Source organism: Perissodus microlepis, chromosome 10 (genome assembly GCF_051167445.1).
Source record: "Perissodus microlepis isolate ML-2025 ecotype Zambia chromosome 10, ASM5116744v1, whole genome shotgun sequence".
Taxonomy (NCBI): domain Eukaryota; kingdom Metazoa; phylum Chordata; class Actinopteri; order Cichliformes; family Cichlidae; genus Perissodus; species Perissodus microlepis.
Window position 1 is genome coordinate 13,651,299 of NC_140470.1, and position 22,405 is coordinate 13,673,703.

General features: G+C 40.6%; 1 protein-coding gene across 1 annotated transcript in view; it reads right to left on the reverse strand.

The window, feature by feature from the left end:
• ephb4a (eph receptor B4a) overlaps nucleotides 1-22,405 on the reverse strand; it is a 40,540-nt gene that overhangs the window by 14,498 nt on the left and 3,637 nt on the right. The window contains exons 2-3 of the mRNA XM_084942237.1: nucleotides 4,910-4,980; nucleotides 1,134-1,415 (exon numbers count right to left, since the gene is read on the reverse strand). Coding sequence (XP_084798363.1) covers nucleotides 1,134-1,415; nucleotides 4,910-4,980 — 353 coding nt within the window. The remainder of the gene's footprint in view (nucleotides 1-1,133; nucleotides 1,416-4,909; nucleotides 4,981-22,405) is intronic.

Sequence of the window (22,405 nt, forward strand, 5' to 3'; positions counted from 1 at the left end):
ACTATCAGTCATGGATTGGTCTCACCAGAGCACGGATCTCAACATTAATGAAGCAAGTTTTGGATCATTTTTACAGAAAATGGAAAAAAAAGGCAGCCAACATCTGAAGAAGAGTTTTGAATGTCCTTCGAGAGGCCTGGAAAGCTATTCTTGCAGACATTTAAAGAACTTACAGGCAAGCTTGTCTAAGAGAGTTCAGGCTGTGTTGAAGAATGAGGTGGTCACACCAAATATTGAGTTTCAAGCTATTCAGACATCTTCAAACTCTGTTTCTATACCATGTTTGTTTGCAGACATTTCAGTCAATCGCCACACCATTTACCCTATATGCTTCATATATCCTATATAAAGAAGTGAGACTTGGTAGACTTTTTTACAGTACTGCATGCTGTACACACATGCCCCTAATGAGGCTTCAAAAACAGTTGTTTGTCAGCGAAAACAAGAACATGGTGAGATTATAAATAATTCTGCAAAAGTGAAAGGCAAGAATACTTATTGTTAATGGTTTCATCATTTAAGTTTTTTTCCCCACAATGACTTGGACATCATGCACAGCTTTTTTTATCCAGTTTATGAGGGTATTTGTGAGTCGTCAAATTCAATGCAACAGACTTTCACTGGTAGCAATACACACAGCTACTCAATAACTTATTTTTCTCAGGTCCTCACTGCTTGGCAACCTTAAGATTTGGAGCTTCAAGTTCCCTCATTGCGACAGAACTTTTTTTTCCATTGATTTGCTTCTTTTTTTTTTTTTAGAGTACAATTTCAGACACGACCATTTCAGGCAGTTTTTCCCCTATTTTTCTTGATATACATCACTTGTTTATACTTTTGGGTAAAGCAAAGCAAATTAGAGCCACCACAGTGGAATCAACCGATTAATTGGCAGACTGATCGATAATCAAGATAAGCCCTGCAGTTTATTACGCTGTCAAATATAAAAATGTTCCTGCTGAGCAAGACATAATAATACAACAATCTTACAAGCCAAGTGGCAATACCATGAGAATTGAATTCAATTGATTTTCTCAAACAATTACACAACGAATTAGCTCCTATAATATTTATCAGACTAGCCAACAGAAAAGAAACCTGCATTATTTTTTATAATGTAATGGGCTGGGTACCTTGATGTAGGGGTTCTCCATCCAGGGTGGGTTCGTAGCAGTGGCTTCGTTGGAGTCTGCCTCGTAGTAGTAGAGGTTGAAGGTCTCCTTACAGCTACGGTGGTGTGTGCTCCTGGAAGAGCACTCCATCATAGTGAATCGCAGTTCCACGTACACCTGAGACGCTCCCCGTCGCTGGATGTAGCCACTGCGCAGCCAGTGGCTGGACGAACTGTCCGTTTGGCAAATCTGATTGATCCTTACGCTGTTGTTCTCCTCATCTAAACCGCTTACTTCCTCCCACTGAGAGCAAAGAGAACAAAGGGCTGTCAGATTGACCCAGATAACTTGTGAGCACTGAGTAGATTTACTTCACCTATAAAGACTTTCACTGGGGTATTTATATAATTGGTCACATTAAAAATCCTATTCATCATAATAATGTTACAATCTTTTGTTGGCCTTCTGCACCTGTCAGAGGCCCGTGGGACAGATCTGGCCCACTGTGGATTTTAATCCAGCCCAAATTTGAATCTGGGTTGTTAAATCATTCCTCCCACTGAGCTCCAGCACAGCTAGTGGGAATACAAGTCTCACTTGTCAAACAAAGCACACTTCTGCAAACAGCATCCGAGACAGACAAAGCTTTCACCTTTCAAACACATTTATAGCCTAAAACACAAGAATAAAGAGGGGATATCGCAAATATGAGTGAAGTAAAAAAAACCTGCACAGAAATCTACATTTGTTGGGCAGCCAAATGCAACAGAAAAATGCTTTAATGTTTGACTTCTGAGTCAACAGCAAAAATGTTCACCATCACTATGTTCCCAAGAGCGGGAAACAAGCAAGAAATTAACATACTCAGGGCAGAATTTAGCAGATTTGCTGAACTTGAGGCTCAGAAATTCGGTTATGTAAATATGTAAATCTTTAAAAATCCATTTGCAGATGATGTGTTGAGTGAGGCAGAATTGTGGTGTGAATGAATTACAGTGCAGCAGAGCACCGAGAGCCAGGTTTGAGACGCTGGAAAGAAGAATTTCCCTTCTAATCCCAAAAAAATAAATACTGTGGACTTTGGCAGCACATGTGTCTGTGAACAAAATGTTTTCTGTGATGAAGATGCACCGAATCTGTGAGGACTCATCTGGATTTGACAAAAACCATTCAAAGAGAAGTGTGACTTGAAGGCAAATGAGAGAATGAGCTACAAGTACACAGACAAAGTGCAGTTACATAAATGGGACTTTAAAAAAAAAAAAAAAGCATATAGTGTTACTTTAAAAATAAAAAGTAATCTAATACTTTTTACAAGATATAGATTACCTACTGAAAAAAATAATTACATCTCTGTGGCAGCAAGTCACACCTTCTGTATTTAACAGTACTGAAGTCTCGACATCACAGCGGATGACATTTACGACGTACATCCGGCACTGATGACATTTCAACAAATCTTTTACAATCATTGATTTGCCTTGTTGTTTAGAGCCATTTTCACGCATGCCCTGCAAGCTGAACTTTACTAGACACGTAGAGAGCAAATGTCTAACGCAGTCAGATTGGACAATAAATGTTCTTTGATTTGCCAGCTATTTAGCATAAAGTGTGTGTTCATGTCTAACTGCACCTATGTGAGAATGGTCCAGGTAAACCTCTGGTGGAGTCGCAGTCAGTAGGTAGCACACATGGCCAATCCAACTTAGACGAATACTATACATATACAAACACTGGCAATTTCATTAGGCACATGTCTTCATGAGGTATCTAGTCAGCCAATCAAATGTCTGTATTTAAGCATCTAGACATGGTCAAGACAACCTGCTGGAGTTCAAAACAAGCATCAGAATGAGGAAGAAAAGTGATTCGAGTGACTTTGAATGTTGCATGGCTGTTATTGTCAGATGGATTGCTGCTCAACTGGGATTTTTCCCCACACATCTATTCAACTGCTCGTTAATGCAAATATGTAATCATCCAGTGTAATGATGGCATCTTTATGCATTTAGGCATGTAGACGTGGTCCAGAGAACCTGCTGAAGTTCAAAGTGAGCATTAAAAAGGGGAAAGAAGGTGATGTAAGTGACTTTGAATGTGGTATGGTTGTTGCTGCCAGATGGGCTGGTCTGAGTATTTTAGAAACTGCTGTTCAACAAATCTGTGCCACTGTGAATCTGTGCCACTCTGAATCTACGCCACGCGTTCAAGTCAGTCACAAAGGTGTAAGGGGTCCAACCTGGTAACTAATGAATTGGCCACTGAATATGTAGTAATGAGAATGCATCTGATGCTGGCTAATGCAGACTGTAAAAACCTAGTAAATCATCAGTGTTAAACCTAAACTAAAACCTGTCCTGCTTATCCATGCTGTTTGGCTTTAATGATCATTTTACTTTATTTCTGACTGTTTGTGGACTTCATCTTGAAGGTTTTTATTACTCTAACTGGACAACAAACGATCATAATTATTACTTCACTTTTTTCACCTTTCTCCTTGTACTGACTTTTGGTTTTCATCGTTCTTACATACATTTTCGTTTTACAGCATCTATATAGTTTGGTGATACACACTCTGAAGAAGCTTATGCTTTGTGCAGTGCATTGTGCTCCTGCTCGGAATGAAATGTAGTATAAAAATAAAGCTTTGCATACACTTAATATGTGAGAAAGGGCAAGTGATTCATGAATAAGATTGTGACTCGTATCAGGACAGTCAAGTTTTAAATGGATGCACAACTAATCAAAAAGTTCAAAAACTGGGAGCCATGCTCTCTGCACAAAGAGCGCAATGGCACTACCTTCAAATGTGCGCGTCTGTGTGATGGAGGCACATAGATATGTGTTAATATGCAACAGGGTCAAACTGTGACAGATTTAGCCGGAAGCACATCACTGTTTCATTAAAACAATTGTCACACTCGCATCATTACACCAAAAGGTTTAATATGAATATTAGCTTTATTTGGCTTCCTCATGAATTATTAATGCAACAGTGACATTCAAGTATTTTTGAAATTGAGAAGCCAGAAAATTTTATCTGACTGGGTTGTAAGTTGCCACAAATATCTCCTACAAGGGTATCATAATCCTTTAATCCTAAAAATAAAGAATAATACAATATCCCTTTTATGTCTGCACTTTTTGAAGCAGACAGCTCGTGGCATCTCCCCACCGCTGCTTGTCATCATTGACTAAATCACGGTTTTATACTCTTTTGTGCCAAGGTAATGCTTAAAAACACAAGCCCGGCCACTCTTCTGACAACACAGAGCTTTTGATAAACTGCTTCAAATGATAAATGCTGTGCAGGCTATTTAGAGACAGTCTGCCTGCTTCAGCCTTGCATCTTAATCAAAAGCACAGACACATTTGTTGAGTATTTCAGTCCAGCACCAGAAATCCTCCTACCGCCATCACTGGGACCATTTTCCTTCCAAGGCAATCGGCAAGTTGAGCAGTTCTGGTCACAGACGCTGCTGGCAGAAATACCTTAGCAACCACTACTCAGCTGATCAAATTACAAATATGTCTTTTTCTGGCTGCAGGACCAAAAATTGCGAGCAGCCTGTGACTTCGACTCCAAGGTTGATGAGATCTATCAAAGCATCTGCTTTCAATACACTTTAAATCCCACATTCACTCTGGTGTTTCTTTTACTCTGTCAGTTACCTGCCATATAAGGAAATCTTTTATAGCCAAAGTAACAAAGGAACAGCTGGAGGCCAAAAATCCCCAGTCACCACTAGGCTCTGTGGCAGGAATACAGATAACACAGTGAAGCTGAGGTTACATACCTGTGGCTTGGCATGGGAGAAGACGGTCCATTTGAGATCTGAAGTCTCTGTCTTAGTGTTCATCAGGACCTCTGCAGAAGAGATAAAAAAATATATCACCACTCACAGCAGGAAATGTAAAAACGACACGTATAAGGCTCATTTACATTCAGAAAACACACAATCGAATCTAAAAATCACAGAGAGAACATATTTTGAGTCCCAAGCGCTCTGCAAAGTATCAGCTATGGCTTATGCTGGGATTAGGATAGAAGATGAGGTTTCACCAGTCAATTACATCCACAGAAACATTCCCACTACTCTAAAATTGTCTTTCCTCTCATGTTTGTTTTTATTCCCCCCCATTTCCCCCCAGTTCCCAGCGACACGCCACGCCTGCGGTCGAACTGAACCTGCTCAAAAAAAAGGAGTCTGCTTTTGTCCAGGGAGAGCAGGGACAAGTAGAACAGCAGAATCGAACAGACTTACACAGATACGCACACGCGCGCACGCACAGGCGTGTGCACAGGCACACCACGATTTAAGCCCTTCCAGTCACAATCTGTGATTACAATAGAATTGATTTTTTGTAATCTTTTGAGGGTTAGGCTGCCAGCTCACAAACAATCTGAGGACTTCTGCTATGATTCAGTAACCCAATAAAATCCGAGACCTGAACTGCGAGCAACTGGAAGCACAGTTTAGTTTGGGTGCAGGGACTTCTTTTGATGTGAGGACATCTTTTTTCCCCCCTCCCCCCTTTAGCTGCATTAGCAGGCTCCGAGTCATATTTACACTGATGGGATGCGGTTTCTGTCACAGAGTGGCTTTTAGTGCCCTACCTGTTCCCCACAGAAGCTCATCCCAAAAGGGTTGTGCAGTTTGGTTTTACAAATAAACAGATTTAATGTGGCTACAAACCAAGGAGCGCTTCCATGAAAATGGATGCTGGAGGAAATGGGGGTTTCAGCAGGAGGTTTATCATTGGGGTTAGTAAGGTGCTTTGTTGAATTAGGCTTCCAATATAAGGCTCGCCAGTTAAGTCAGCATGCCATAATGCTGCAGTACACCCTCTGCACACACAGACAAATACAACAACGCTTCATCTGCCCCTGATCTCCACTTTTTGTGCTTTATTTTTTCCCCCACATTTCGATTTTTGCACTCAAACGTTTTCCCATTAGATCAATATCCTTCACATAAATAATAAAGCAGTGCTCGAATTCCTCGGAAATCCATACTTTCAAATAAAATTTTAATTTTAATAACACATCAATATCTTGCCTCGCATTGCTGCCCGTTCGTTTACCTCGAGCTGACAAACTCCGCTGAACAGCTCATTCAGAAACTAAACAATTACTCTGAATTCTCAATGAGGACAACGTGTTGCTTTTCTCAGTTGTTTAAGATGCGTTTCCACCGCCTACTCGCTTCAACATGTTGCTTTGTTTTTCAAAACATCTGCTGTGTACGTGTGTCATACAATCACGCATCCGGCATTAAACACAAACTCTGTGATTCCATCTGCATTTATCTAAAGCCCGTAGTTCTTCAATGAGGCTTCTTTTATTGCTTCAATAATGACTTCAGCCATTGAAGTTTAATAGAGGCTTATTAAAGGCATTTTCTTTTAAACTACACAGAACACACTACGAAACATCAAGAGTAGAAATGATTTCTCTCTTTCCTCTACAACTTTCAGCTTGTAAAACACAGTGGTTAATTATGATGAATTGCCAGCAATTTTATCATCAGATAAGTTTAAGCAAAAATGTGAGAACTATATGAAGATTTGACTAGGCTCTGAAAAGAAAAAAGAAAACAAAACAGTGTTGGGCATTTATTTAAAAAAAAAAAGAAGGAGGCTAATCAATAATAAAAACACTCATTAGCTCAAGCCCTAAGTAAAGAAAAATACTTACATCTAATACCATTTCTCACACCACCATCCCCAGACTGATGACTAGCAGTGTCAGTGTGATAAATATTGCTGCCAAAATTATGAAAATTCATCCTCGCAGTGTAATCCTAATATCGCTCTCTCAGTTACTTTCATTTTCTGTGGATGTTGGAGATATTGTGTTGCCTGTGAAAAATTGTGTACAAGATAAGAGGGTGTTTGGGGAAACCTTTAACACCGAACATTACGAGGACATCAAGGCTGTCATGGACTCCTCGTGCTCTTTGAATATATTTTGCAAAACACCAGCACTTGGAGTTATTTTTGTAAAATACTACAACGCCTACAGTTACTAATCTCTGTGATCCTGTGTGAAGTGAGAGGCAATCGCATTTACCACTTACCAGCCCACATCCCAGTGAAATACACATGAAGGTGCAAAAAGATTTTGAGGTAAAGCTGAATCTGGCTCCTGTTGTGTCAAGCGCTACAACTCTAGCTCACCAAGTCTTCATGTCCTATAAATCCAGACAACTGCCATTAATTTCTGCGGCACAGATTCATGACAGAATCACACAGTTACTGGAGATTTGGTGACTGCACATCCACGATGTAAATCTCCTGTCCCACCAGATCCCACAGGTGCTCTACTGGATTGAGATCTGGTGACTGTGTTGAGACGATTTAAGCTTTAATAATAATAATAATAATAATAATAATAATAATAATAATAATAATAATAATAATGGATTGCATTTATATAGCGCTTTTCGGGGCCCTCAAAGCGATTTACAATTCCACTATTCATTCATTCTCACATTCACACACTGATGGAGGCAGCTACAGTTGTAGCCACAGCTGCCCTGGGGCAGACTGACAGACTGCCATATCGTGCCATCGGCCCCTCTGACCATCACCAGTAAGCGGCAGGTGAACAACACAACGACCGAGACTCTCCGAGCCAGGGCTCGAACCGGCAACCTTCCGGTTACAAGACGAACTACCAACTCTTTGAGCCACGATCGCCTTTGATGATCGCTTTGTCATTATCCTGCTCGAAGCAGTCATCAGAAGATGGTACACTGTGGTCATAAAGGGATGGACATGGTCTGCAACAACACTCAGGTTGGCTGTGGGATTTGAACAATACCCAACTGATACTAAGGTGCCCCAAGTATGCTAAGAAAATATCCCCCACACCCTACCGTCTGATCACTGCAGCAGAAATGGACACTCATTAGATTGGGCACTGTTTTTCCAGTCTTCATTGTTCAACTCTGGTGAGTTTGTGTGAAATGTATTCTCAGTTTTCTGCTCTTAGCTAACAGGAATGGCACCCATCTGATTCCATGTTCAACGCCTTGTGCATTCAGAGATGCTCTTCTGTATTCCTTGGTTGTAGCGAGTGATTATTTGAGTTACTGTCGCCTTTCTATCAGCTGGAAGCAGCGTGGCCATTCTCCTCTGACCTCTAACATTTTCACCCACGGGAAATGCTGCTCACTGGATATTTTCTTCTTTTTCTGACCGTTCACTGTAAACCCTAGAGATGGTTGTGCAGGAAAATCCCAGTAGAACAGCAGTTTCTAAAATACTCAGACCAGCGAATCTTGCAGCAAAAAACCATGGCCACATTCAAAGTGAGTTAAATCATCTTCTTTCCCAATTTAAATGCTCAGTTTGAACTTCAGCAGGTTCTCTGGACCACGTCTACATACCTAAATGCATAAATATGCAGTCATTAGACTGGATGATTACATATTTGCATTAATAAGCAGTTGAATAGATGACCTTAACACTTTAATTGGGCGGTGATTGCGATTATATTATTAAGGGAGCAATATTTAGAATACCTTACTGTATAAAGGGGTTGCAGCTATTCAGTAACACTTGGTGTCCAAATGCTAGGTTGTGCTAAATCTTTTCTTTCATTTTAAACAACCGGTGTTTAAGTGTAACCTGGTGGTGCTAGAGAATAGGAATCATCATACAACTAACCTATATGGCGATCTGCCAGAGAAGCTACACAGTCTCCACTCGTCTGCCTTGCCTGATGCCATTGGGCAGGGGAGGGGCGTTATAAGCAGGGTGTGAGAAAGTATAAGTGCAAGAAGAAATGCTCTGCTGAAAGAACATGCCAGTGACTGTTAATCAGATCGGCATTGTTATCTTTATAAAAGAAAAAAAAATATCTCTGAGAAGTCCTACTTCTTTCTCTGACTCTGTAGTGACAGAGAGAGACACACAGAGTAGAGATTAGTTACAGAAACACCACCCACCTGCTTTTTAAACCTTCTGTTTGCCAGGTGAAGCCAATCAGAAGAAAGTTAAAAGGGGAGCTATCAATACGTCAAAGCTGCTCTACACAGCAGATCCAGGTGGAAGGTCACTGTTACCCTATAGAGTATCTGCAGTTGTGGCATCTTATTCAGCAAGTAAACTCTGGTAACCGGTGACATCCAGGAAGAGACTGGATGGCAAACAAGAATGATTTTGATTGGTGATGCTGGAAAGACAGGTGAAAGACGGCTGAAAAGTCTGGCATGGGTGGTTAAGGCTAGAAACCTGATGTACACTACGTGCAAGATGGCACCGCAACATGTTACCGATTACAAAACAGAATAATACCCCCAGAGTCTCCTGAAAGTGGGAGAGGACGAGAAGCTTGAAAGGCGAGACACAATGGTAATGGGCAGGACTGAAATATGACTAATGAGAAGAATTGCTCAAACAACACCGGCGGAGACGGCACCAGAAGTCAAATACCACTGCGGCCATGGGAAAACGGCTGTGATGAGTCTCATAAAAAGGACAAATCTAAAATACCATAACCTCATCCAGGAGTGTGGAGAGAAAAGGTGTTAAGTATGGCTGTTTCCTGTAAAAGTGGAGTGTAGAGGTTTCCCAGCAAAGTCGCACACTACAGTTGGAGTTTCAGGGAACAAGCAGGAAAACAGCTGTGCACAGGACTGGGGAAGCAACAGAAAGAGCCTCTTGTTGGCTCGGGTATAAAAGGGAGGAGGGGGGTTAGAAGCCTGGAGCTGGTGGGCAGTGATTTAGCCACAACCTCTGGTTACTCATGGTTAAGGGCTAAAACACCCAGTGAAGTTTGAGCTGAAGACACGACACAGTCACTCTGTGAGAGGATGCATAAAGCAAGCAAATTATATACATTATCTATACTGTAATTAAGTTCTTAAATCTCAGTGCTCAATTATTTTTAAACTAATAATCTTACATAATTTACCTTTAAATAAACCTATTCTAAACACGCATATCCGCAACACCAAACATAACTTACAATAAATGAGTAACACAATAACAATACTATTATGAAATAAAAATAAACTGTTTCATCCATAACAGGTCACTCTTTGTTTCTTTGTTTTTTCCCATAATGATTTCACTGATCACTCAATCACGCCCACCACTGCTCACATTCTCTCTCCAGCTAATTTAATACATTTTCTCTGTGGCCAACACACACACTCAAACACAGAATTTTCACTCTTCTCGATCCCACTCTCGCCGCAGCACTCTCCCTGCTGTACAGATTAGTCAAATCTTTTTTACTGCCTTCCACCTGCATATAAAAGCAAGGACAGGGGATCACTTGTCATCAGCACTGCATATGCAACAGGTCATGCATCATATTGAGAAGAAAAAGGGACGTGACTTTAGTATGGAACTATTATGTTTTAAATAGTAAGTTCAACATATGTGCAAATAATCCCTTTGAACTTAAAGCTCAGGTAAATCCTGAGCTTTTTTTCCCTTATCTTGGCTCCGTATAATGTCATGGAGAGGGGACATCCTTAATGTAGTCAAAGCACACAGCGCTGAGTTTGGGTTCAGCTCCGCCCACCTGGTCTTCAAACCTTCTGTTTGCTAGGTGCAACCAATCAGAAAAAAAGTTGGATTAAAGGAGGCTGTCAATAAGTCAAAGCTATTCTAGTAGAGTCCAAAAGTGAAAAGAGCGAGCTGAAAATGAGCATAACGGGTCCGCTTTTGTCATTAAGTTCTCCTTTCTCATACCCCATTTCGCTTTTTTATAATCTCACAATTTTACACTCTTTGAAAGCTGAAGAAACACAACCGTGCTTCTCAGCCATTTCCACTTCAAAACCACAGAAGCCCACCAGCTTTCTAACAACAATCTAAGGTGACAAAGGAAAAGAAAGGAAAGCCTGCAGAGAGCAGAGAGGGAAAAAAAAAAAAGAGGGAAGAGGTGGATGAGGAGGATAATTGGATGACAAAGTTCAGAGTGGTGATTTCCCCACATTTAGTCTACCCTGAGTTCACTCCAGCATAATCTAAAAAACACCCTTACCACAAAGGCTTTGCTATACATATTTCCACATCTCCACATTTCATATACACACCTGCCTCTGTGTTTATAATTATTTTTCTTTTCTTTTTTTTCTGAAGGAGTAGAGATGAAATCCCCACCCCCACAGGCATGGTAATCACTGTTTATCACTGCTCTATCATTAAGGTTTATGAGACAGGATGCATGAGCGTGAGTGTTTCTATGAGATGGTGAGCGCTCCTATTATGTGCTTGCATGGCCTTGCCTTTCGCTGAAGTAGATACAGTCTTAAGCCCTGTTAGAGGAAGCTGGCTTTTCCCCTGCATTCTTTCATCAGCGGCGACCACCCAACGCCGGAAAATTGCCCCCAGTGCTCGAAAAATGTAGGAACAATGAAAATTCGTCATCTGGATGAATTTTAACATCCAAAACAAACAACTGTACAGTAATTACAGGACAACTGTATGCAATACTAGACACCGGAGAAGTCTAAACTGATACGGGTGGTGGCGAGATGATTAGGCCTTAGCCTTCGACTAACAATTACAGAAAAAACACAGTATCACAGTATCAACATGTTAAATATAGTGCAAAAAGTAAAAAAAAAAAAAATATTGTGGAAACAAAAGCAAATGGGTTTAACTGTTCTATGTCAAAGCAAGACAACAACAGGGAGTGTTGTACATGCTTTTCTTTTGAAATGTAAAACCTGACCCTTCATTTTTTAAAATTGGGGCATGTACAGAAAACACCTCACCCCCATGTTCTATATCGAGCCGTGTTCAGGTTTCAAACTGCCCTCATATTCAAGATCAGGAGCCATTATAAATGACCCCCCCACCCCAACTGCTTCATTCTCTATCCTTAACTTGTATGTTCATTCCTTCCCTGCATGCCCGTTTGCTGCCTATTTTCCACTCTCTCTGTGGCTCTGGAGTGTGATAGGGAAATTATAGGCCTAAGAACATTTGCCCTGCTTCAGCTACAATTAGACCTCATTTTAATTAAAGAAACAGAGAGCCAATTACCCTTGTACACCTGGCGAAATTGAAACAGAGGAGAAGAGCAGGGATAATGAAAAAGAGGAATGTGAGAAGGGGAAAATTTGGGATTCACAGATGACGAATGTATAAAAAGTGGATGGGCTCAATGTATTTTCCATTCCACAGCGACTTGCTCTCAATATTTAGCCTGTCCAGCTAACACGCTAACATCTTGATGTCATCTTGACAATTTATTTGAACACATTATCCTTTTTATATCACATCAACTGAACATATGATACCATTTATCAGGTCCCCTTCCCTCCCAAGTATTCTAATCAATACACAAATTGAATAATTAATAAACAGCTAAATAAAGGAAAGCACTTGGATACTACTTATTTGATAGTTTTGGAATATAATCTGCTGTCTTCTTTGTTTGATATGAAGGGTCGTTCTGTTTCTCGGTGGCAGCAAAGTAGATTCCTGATAGGAGCTTTTCTGTCCTCTGGCTATAACTGAGAATCTTCTGTTTATCAGGGGACACTGCTGGCACATGTAATTTTACAAAGCCAATATCCTGAAATCAGACATGATTGTTGCCCCGGAGCCATCCGAAAGCTACACGCTTCACATTTAAACATTCAGTGTTTTGCTTTCCTGCCAGGAATTAAGGCTGGAGTGATGGGTTACAATTGTCCACGGCAGCAGCTTAGAGTAAAAAGTCGCCACAGAGAATGGCTGAGAGAGATGCAATATTGTTTAAAGATGCGATAATGGTGCACATTTTCAGACAGGCTCTCTGGGGACACAGAGATTGTTGCATTGGGTTGGTCACATGAGAAGTGTCGCATATTGTGAAGTTACAAATGCAGAGACTGAGGAGTACAATGCCCAGCTCCTCTGTCACCTCTACTCAGCTGGCCAAACACTGTGCTGAGTGGGAGGAATGAAGGATCATGGGTAATGGGCTGCAAGGTGTTAAAGAGAGAGATCCTGAAGCTTACCAACCAATAAGCCAGCTTTAGATGAGAATATTGATAGCGCTGTCATGTCTGTATGATTAGCTAGGCTAAGGAGGTAGAAGTGACTGTGTTCCAGGCCTTACTGACAGTATGCTAGAATGATCATTTTTGGTACACCAAGCTTATCTCACAGTGCAAATGAAGACACGGAAAAGAAGGAAGAGGGGATTTTCCGTCACATTTCAACAGTTTATTGTTGTACGGCGAGTGCACATGAAAATGAATGCTTAGCGAGTGATGAAATGAATGTATGTGTATAAAGCGTGTTTGTGTGTCTTTGACAAAGTTGTGTCTACTGGGATTAGACACCAGCTTCCTGTAGTTCCTGTCCTTTTCCTGTCTCCTGGTCTGGTGCCGCCAATGCATACATCATTCACGTGAACAGCAGCCGGGCAGGATACAGTTTCACTCCCCACCTACTGTATAACAAAGACCCCCTCCCCTCGAGGCACATGTGGATGAGCCCAGGTACTATAAGTAAGCCTCACAGGAGCAGTAAGATGAAAGAGCTGGGGAAGGTGTTAATGCTTGACACCTTTCTTCTTTTTTGCCGGCAGGGACGCATATCAATAAGTGTTGTGGTTGGTTTCTGTCCCAGGACAGGATGTGACCTAGTTAAGGAGGAAGCTTCAATCTGGACAGAAACCAAAAGAAGCTGCGAGAGAGATCAACGGTGCTCCGAATTAAACCCACTGACCCCAAAGCTCTGCGGATTTAAGACCAGGTCTACAATACCTGCCCTATGAATGTTTTGGCTCCGGCTTACACGGTCACCTGAGATTTGCTCGACAGAATCATTATGTTAATCATTTCCAAGTGAAGGTGTATTTCCCCAGCGAATCTTCGAGTTCACGCTGGAGAACCGGTATGAAAGATCGCCCTCTCTTCCTTAGCTATTAATAAATTCACTACAACACAAAAACTGCTTGCATTGCTGAAGGTATGCCCTAATCCCTGGATAATTCACCTTTTAAAATAAAACGTTTATAGCGTAAAGGGTTTACACATTCGCCTATCGAGCGAGAGATACCTGGTTTGATCCCAGGAGGAGACACGAATCCCTTTGAGATTGCGCCAGGAAGGGCATCTGGCATAAAAATACACCGACTCAAACATGCAGAGCTACCCTCTGTGGTGACCCTTTGTGAATAAGGGAAAGTAGCTTTTATTGTATGTCACACCAGAAAGTGTTGGTTCTGAAACACAAAACAAATATTGATTTATAAGAAGGTAAAAGAATTCAAAGGGTGCACCTGTAATGCACTGCAATTCACTCTTAATTAACTGCGTTTAAGTGAAAAGAAAAACTGTTAACTTATTCAAGTCATGTCAGCGCGCAGCGAATATTTACCTCTAATCTCAATTGTATGAAAAAGTTTTAGCCACGGCATAAAATGAGAGGTTAAGGTTAAGAGGATATGAGACATCAGCTTGCCTCCGTGGCTTTTTTATATTGCCACCTACGAATAATGAGTCTTGACCTGTGGTGTCAACTGCTGAACAGCACTTGTGCAACTTAGACTCAAACAGTCCTTTTTTATCTCAAACACACACACACACACACACACACACACCTGTGAGGTATATTCCCAAAGCAGGTAAACTAGAAGAAAAAAATCCCCTAAGGAGATTTGACATCTATGAGTATTTGACAACAGATGCAAGTACTTCTATAATAAAGTACCTGCCAATGGACTTCCGCAAACACGAGCAACTGGTTAATATTGGCAAGAAGCGGCAAAAAGAACTGATCGTCCTTCTTTCTGCCCAAATTGTTAATCATTCCAAATTCAATTCCAAGCAGACACATTTAAAAACTTCAGGTTTTAAACACGTAAGGCCCTGCACTCACTCCTATAAAGCATGATTGGTTAAATTGCCTTGCTGCATATTTCACATTCTTTGGCATATTGATCTGCCACTGTGAGAATTCACCTCCTGCTACTTCCAATTATGGGCACCAGTTTCTCAAGTCTTCTTCAAAAATAACCCAAGTCTGAGAAAAACTGAAAGGCTTTTTGAGAACATTGTTGCGGGCTGCACCAGCTCCCTGGTGGCCTCCTGATCCAGAATCCTATAAAAGAAAGAATGAATTACAAAGGAAAACTTAAAAAGATTTTCTTGATGAGACTTTTTTTATTTTGGAGGGTAGAGTGCAATTCTCAAAACCTCTGCTATTCCACAAGCCATTCTGCTTTTGAATACTGTACAACGTATAAAATTAGAAAGACAGACACATAACTTGATGAGGCCCAAAATACAAAAAAGACAAATTACTGGTGCTGGCTGATTGTGTTGACTTTCGAGGCAGAACAGATCATGCATCATTTTTACTGAAATCTGGAGACCATAATTACGAAACCCCACCACTAGTGGTGATTAATGGATTAATGCACTCTTTAAAATTAATCTGTTTGCTTTTAAAGTATCATAGAAAAAAAAAAGCAAAGTGCTCCATGGTTGGACATTTTTGCTTAAAAAAAGAGACAAATAACTATCCAATTCAGAAAAAATACCTGCAACGTATATCCTGTCAGCTGACTGATTTCTTGATTCTCCCGTTTCATTCGTCTTCTCTTATTTATACTCATATTCTCTTTTCCCCCAAATCGCCTCTATATTATGCAATTTAACTTAAATTCTGTATCTCAAAAGACAATTAAAGGTGGCCATGGTCCTACATTTTGATGTAGAAATGCATCAAAATGTTGATCTAGTTTCTCTTTATGAACACTCCCTGTTGTTACTCACAGAGATAGGAAAGGAAGGCTCCTTGAAATTAGGGTTATAAGTATTGATTTTTTTTTTTAAATGTAACATTATTTACACAGGATAGTTACTGAAAGTTAACTGAATTAAAGAAACAAATTAACTTGTAAGCAGGCACCAAATGCAAATATGATAGGACAAATAACGCCTTCCTTTTAGAGCCACATTACATGCTCCTGTACTGTTCTCCAAAACCTTGCATTGCTGAAAGCAGATGAAGTATGGATTTGTCAAATGCTGACTGGTTGACAAGTGATCCGGAATAGGGAAACGAGTGACATCGGAGTTCACCGGGAATGGAAGAGCAATGAAAAAAAAAAAAAAAAACAACAACTTCAAATATAAAAATAAAGCATGGAAAGCACAGACAGGGGCTGTAGTGGACATGTTTCATTGTTTTTTACCACTTGTTTGATACAAAGGCTGATATTTGCTGGAGTACAGAGATATACAGAAACTGCCTAAATGAAAAATCATCCATTTAAATATGATGTTTACAGTGTTTTTTCAAAGTTTTTTCCACAAAGTTGAATCTTTTCAAACTGTCGCAATATCTCCCTTGGTGTAATCTGTAAATCTTTGAGCTTCTCTGCTGACATATCATTATGACTGACACCATCATACATATGTCTCCAACCCAGCTGCAGCAGCAGTGGCACAAAGCAGCAGATTAAAAAAATTCGTGCAAAAATCACGTCTATCCACAACATCAATCTGACATTGACTTTGGGTATAAAATGGTCTTGAATCCTGTGATAGAGTTGGTAGAAGAAACTGCCACAATTGCACGTTTGACTGCAAAAAGACAAATGTCACAAATTTTCAGTTTGTTATACATCAGAAAAAAATCATCCTGGATGAGAGATGGGAATCGAGAACCGGTTCTTGAAGAAAACTGTTTCCAAGTAGTCCAATTCTTTGGAGTTGTTAGTCTGCCTGCCTATTGATCCCGGGTCTTGCATTTGCACTACAATCAGCTGATTTAAGTTCGAGTGTCAGAGGAGGAAAATAGCAATGCAATCTAGAGTGTGGATTAGATAGTCAAGAACCCACAGTGAAAGCTGAGTGAATGCTGCCTGCTGGGATCAGCACTGAAGTTCTGTCTTTTGAGATACAGAATGTCAACAGGTAACAAACAGATGAGCAGTCAGGTTGTAACCACCCTTGGCTGTGTTGTCAGCTTTGTATTCTACTAAGAGAAACTTAGAGATGTGTGTCCTCATTAGGGATTTGTGTTGGTGTGTGGGGTTGTAGCCTGAGGTTTATATTGTTAAACGGTGATTATGAGACAGTGTGTTTCAGCTATTTTACAGCGTAACGAGTAGGTAACGTAACGAATAGTATAACAAATTAATTTTTCCCAGGGGTAATTAGGTAACATACTGCATTACTTTTAAGAAAAGTGTTCAGTGTAATATGTGTAATAATTACTGTTTTGAGTAACGACTCCAACACTGATCACAGCAAAGAAGGAAAATACCTCTACAAACATGCATAAACATTTGGCCTACAGCACGCAATTAATTTGCTTATTTAACCAGAGCAGAAGATATTCATAGTCCAAATTCAGGTGTGACCAGTTTATAAAGACACTTCATTGCCCTATAACTGACCCACCATACACCATTACGCTGTGGTCAACACTGCTCTCAAATGCCCGCAAGCCTCAATTTAGGTCAGCATCTTAAAAGTTTGAAGAACTTAAACTGAAAGTCCAGAGCTGACAAAAGCAAAAGGGGAAGGTGCAAATTGCATTCTTGTTTTCAAACACTTTCTCGGTGTCTTAAGAGGATATTCATACTTTTGTTCTCCTGTCAGGAAGGCTGATGTCTGGGTCGGTAACAGGCTGGCACCCCCGCAGAGTGGATACTTTGGAGTCACACAGCGCCGAAATCTGGGATGATCTTCCTAACCAGCAGGATACTCTTCCACCCCCGTGCTGGCTTAGTCTTTTAATAATTAGACAAGCTAGTTTGCAAGCTAGATAACTATAGATTAATTATTAGCATGATTGGAGCTTTTTGCCATTTAGTCGTGACTACAACAAAAAAAAAAAAAAAAAACACCCAAACTATTTCATTCACAAAGATTGATGCACTACAGCTTTGGAAGCTGCAAAATATATATAAAGGAGAGAAAAGACATGCAAATCTTTACTTTTATAAAATAATATATAACAGGTGACCTATATTATTTCAAATCTTTCTAGATGAAAAGATTAAAAACCCACATAGAGCCATCGACTGCTGTGATGCATCTAACGACCTTGCTACGAGCCCCAAAAATGTCTGCTGCTGTACTTACAACTGAGTTTTTATCAAAGCCTCTACTAAAGCAGAATCTCCAATTCATTTTTGGGGGGGAAGAAATTGCAGAAGAAAATGCATGCACACACACACTCTCACAGCTCCCAGTGACTAATCTGCTGTGGGAGGTGGACAGCTTGAAGCTAACAGTGCAGACTCCAGCTAAATAAACCATCTAAGGATTGACACATCTAAGTAAAGATACAAGAGAACAGACTCTCGGCGAGAATTTTCCCTTTTATTCTGACACATCACACTTTTCCCACATTCAACCAACAACAGACCCAACTGAGAGTTAATTCTCTTCCATTGAGCCACGAATTGCCGCTACGAGGCTGCAATTGGCTGCTTGTGTGGCGGTGACCGATATATCTGGAATAAAGATAAACTCATCTTCGGATGTGGAGCTATTTGCTCGAGTACAAAGAGCATTATTTTGCCTCCTCAGCCAGCTACATTATGGTTTCATTAGGAGGCGGATTCAGTAGTTTGCAAACTGTTTGAATTGCAAAACCACGCTTTTGTCCAATGACAGAAAAAAGGACAAAGTTTAACAGCGCAATGATTGGATGGGGTTGAGCAGCTATTTGTGGATATGAAGGAGGACAAGAAGGTAAAGAACTTTTTCATATGTGGCAAATCCACAGAAATTTAGATACTAAGATACCACGCTGCAAAAAAAGAAAGGTGTTTAATGCTTCTTGACCCTCTCTATTTTGGAGCATGACATCCTCTTAAAGCTTTAAGCTGTGTGAGAACTGTAGGAGGGCAGCTACACAGCAATGCTTCTATGTTATGCCGTATATAGCAGAGCCCACTTGGTTCAGAGTGGTATATGAAAGCAGTACCTGGGAGACACGCTCAAGATGTGTACATGTGCATGAAGGTAGGATCAAATATGCACGTGCTCTCTAGGTTGATGTCGAACCAAATGAGTTGCATTTTAACTCAAAACGGCCAAATGGAAGATGTAGGTCAACCTCTGACGCAGTGAAGAAAAATATCCCAGACACGAATCGAATCAAGTCTACTGATGGAGCGTGCTTCAAGCAGAGAATTTTTTTTTGTTGTTAAATCAAGGTTGCCTTTTTTAATCAATTCTTGCACATCCAGCCTCAGATGTCTCGCTGGCCTCATGTTGCTTCTTCCCCGTTAAGACTTCATTCTATTTTCAAATGTAGCGACAAAAACATCACAAGGTATCGTGCAACAATGGCACGAAGAAACGTTTCACAAAGGATTTATTTCCAACACAATGCTCGGTGTGCCTCAAATGAGAACTGTGATTAGTGTGCAAGATAAATGAGAAAGATGGACCCGAGATAAATAGCTCCTTCTCTGTTGTTGTCTTCTAATTAAAGGCCTTCTTAATCCCTTTATTATAATCACATATTTAGCCCATTGCATATATCTCTCATATCTGGCCCTAGGTGTGTGATTAAAGAATGCAAATAGGCAGTATACCCAACTTTGCTCATTATACGCTGTGCAGACGTGCACATACTTGCACCCTCCTTGCCCTCACTGCACTTGCTCTTTCCATTTCGTTGACTCATGCCGGTCTGCCCATCTCTCCTTGACTCACTTCAAAGAGAACCCCCATCCCTCTAAAAGTGCCATTCTCCTTGGTGCTTATGGCTGATAGGCTGTGGCCTCATTCCCTCTCCGCTGCAGCCTGTCCCCATTGTGTCCCACTCTCAGAGAGTAGCGTGTGGGTGGAGGACAGACTGGCTCTCCAAAGTGAATGCCTGACATGGATGTATGGGCTGGGGGTGTATCCTCTCACCAAGCTAAACTATCATCCACCTGCAACTCCCAGCTGCCATATGTATCCCTCTCTGAGGAGGAGGAGGGGAGAAAGAGAGCGAGAGAGACACGGACTGAGAGTACTTGTGGCACTCAGATGCCTGTTTAACTCTTGAGGAAGCTAATCATCGGATTGAGGTACTGAGGATGATGGGCTACAGGCTTTCAGAGAGGGGGGGAGGTTGCTTTAAATGCAAATCCCTTTCTTATAAAAATCGGTTCCATTTAAAAGGATTTCTGGGAAACGATCCACATTTCCACGGCAGGGGAGACAGTCAGCAAGAGAAAACAGCATAGCACCAGTCAAACATCAAGGAGACAGAGGATGTGGAAGGAGTAGCAAAAGAAAAGGATACATGTCTGTGAAAGAAAGGATTGAGGCTCAAGTAAGGCCTCTCGGATAAAAAAAAAATAGAAAAAACATCCTTTCTCCATTTGAGACACTGGGGTTTCGATTAGACTGAGCGGCATTACGCTATTCATCACAGCAGTTGTGCCTTGGACGAGCTAGGAGGAGAAAGAATAAACCGATGATGGGTGTTGTTGCTTTTTGAGAGGTTTTAGAGGGTAGTCTCACCTTCGCCATTCCATGTGACTTTCACCCAAAACACTTTGGAGATGCACCACTGTCAGCTAATGGGGTTAGCCTATTTTATAAGGAAAAATAGATATAGTCTCAACAGATGGTTTAATAATTTTATATTAGTTTTTCAGAAATAATTAACAATATGCCAGAATTTCAGTGCCTTTACTACTCAGCAAAAATTTGCCATGTGGACAGGAAATAGTAGGTAATCACAGGTGCTGCTAATCACATTAATTAAGCATCTGCACCAAAATAGAACATGAGCTTCATTCACTTCGTTAGTGAAAAATCTTGGCGCTTCTGTCGATAAAGATGTCTACCTGCAGACAAAGTATCACAATACGTTTTGACGCAGTTGACTATTTTAAAAGTGGCTTCATTACTAACTGCTTTGCCTCCAAGGCACCAACCTGTAGCTGTGCAAACTCATTGTTTGGAATAGACAGTGGATGGTGCATCTTTTCAGGTGCCACACAAAAAGATGTTACCATCACCTGCTTTAGCATTAGGGTAGCCGTGGTTTGAGAAAGTGATATGGAAGAAACCGCTAAAGAGACAGGATGACACTTCCCCCTCCTCGCTCCATCGCCAGAAGCTAAAAAAGTGCTGTCTGTATTTTTCAACCCAACAGGCCAGGCCTCAGCCAAATATATTACTCTGGCAGCTGCACTCTCTTGTTGTGCATTATGTGAAAAGATGACTTATAAATTATAAGGAAGTAACAGCTGCAGTAAAAAAAAAAAAAAAAAAAATCCATATTGCAGATGTACTTCCCATTCCTGTTCAAGAGAGATGGACATGGATTTCGAAACTGTTTGCGTCAAGTTCAAGAGACATTTAGTCATCAACTGAGCCATTTCTCCACTACCAATTAAACCTACGTGCAGTTGACTTTGATTAAAAGAAGGTGAATCGTAGAAATGATTACAAAAAATAACACTTGGCTAACGTGGAAAGTTGATGTATTGATAAGAAAGAAAAGCACAAGTTGTTCTGGATAGAAGAGAACCAGTAAAGTGATCAGTGTGGACCAATGAGCACAACCTTCCTCAAATTAATACATGAAATCAACATAAACGCCATTTCCTTTCCCCATCACGCTTTCCACACTGTTTTCATTTGTTTTTAGCTGAAGTCATTCTTTAATTACTTAATTACAGTTTAATGGCACCCCGCTGGAGAATTGCAGTAGTGTAATAATGGATAGAGAAAAAACAACAACACACACATACATTAATCCATTTTTCCCAATTTTATAAAATTTGGCTTAAATCTGCTGCAACTAAGTGCATTTACTCATATCAAGAATTTACGTCTAGCCTCTTAGATGATCACAGGGGTGACAGAGGTGCACTAGCACTCAAAAATGGCTTCAAGCCACATCGCATATTGCAAGATGGAAGAGATAACTGATAAGTGATAAGTGTTGGCATATCATTAAAGCTCTGGACCCGAACAGGTGGAAAAGACTGCAGTGGTCCTGTCACCGGCTGCATCTTGGCATTGCTGAGAAAGAGAAACTGTACATGAAAGATATAAAGGGGCTGGGAGAGAAACAAAATGAGCACTTTCTAGGTTGAGTGTGCGTGTGGGAGGATAAGGAGTCATTATGGCTTACATTTATGAAGTCAAATATGTTTTAAAATTGTAGTACATAAGTGGGAATTATTAATAGCGGTTAATACTTTAAACCCGTGGTTATAATTTTCTGTAAATTATGTGTTTTCTGTGGAAGGCAGACAAAAATGTTGTCTGGTGTGCCTGTATGTGTTCATCCTCGCTGCAGATTTCAACCAAAAAAAAAAGAGTGGTATTAATTTCCAGCCAAACTAA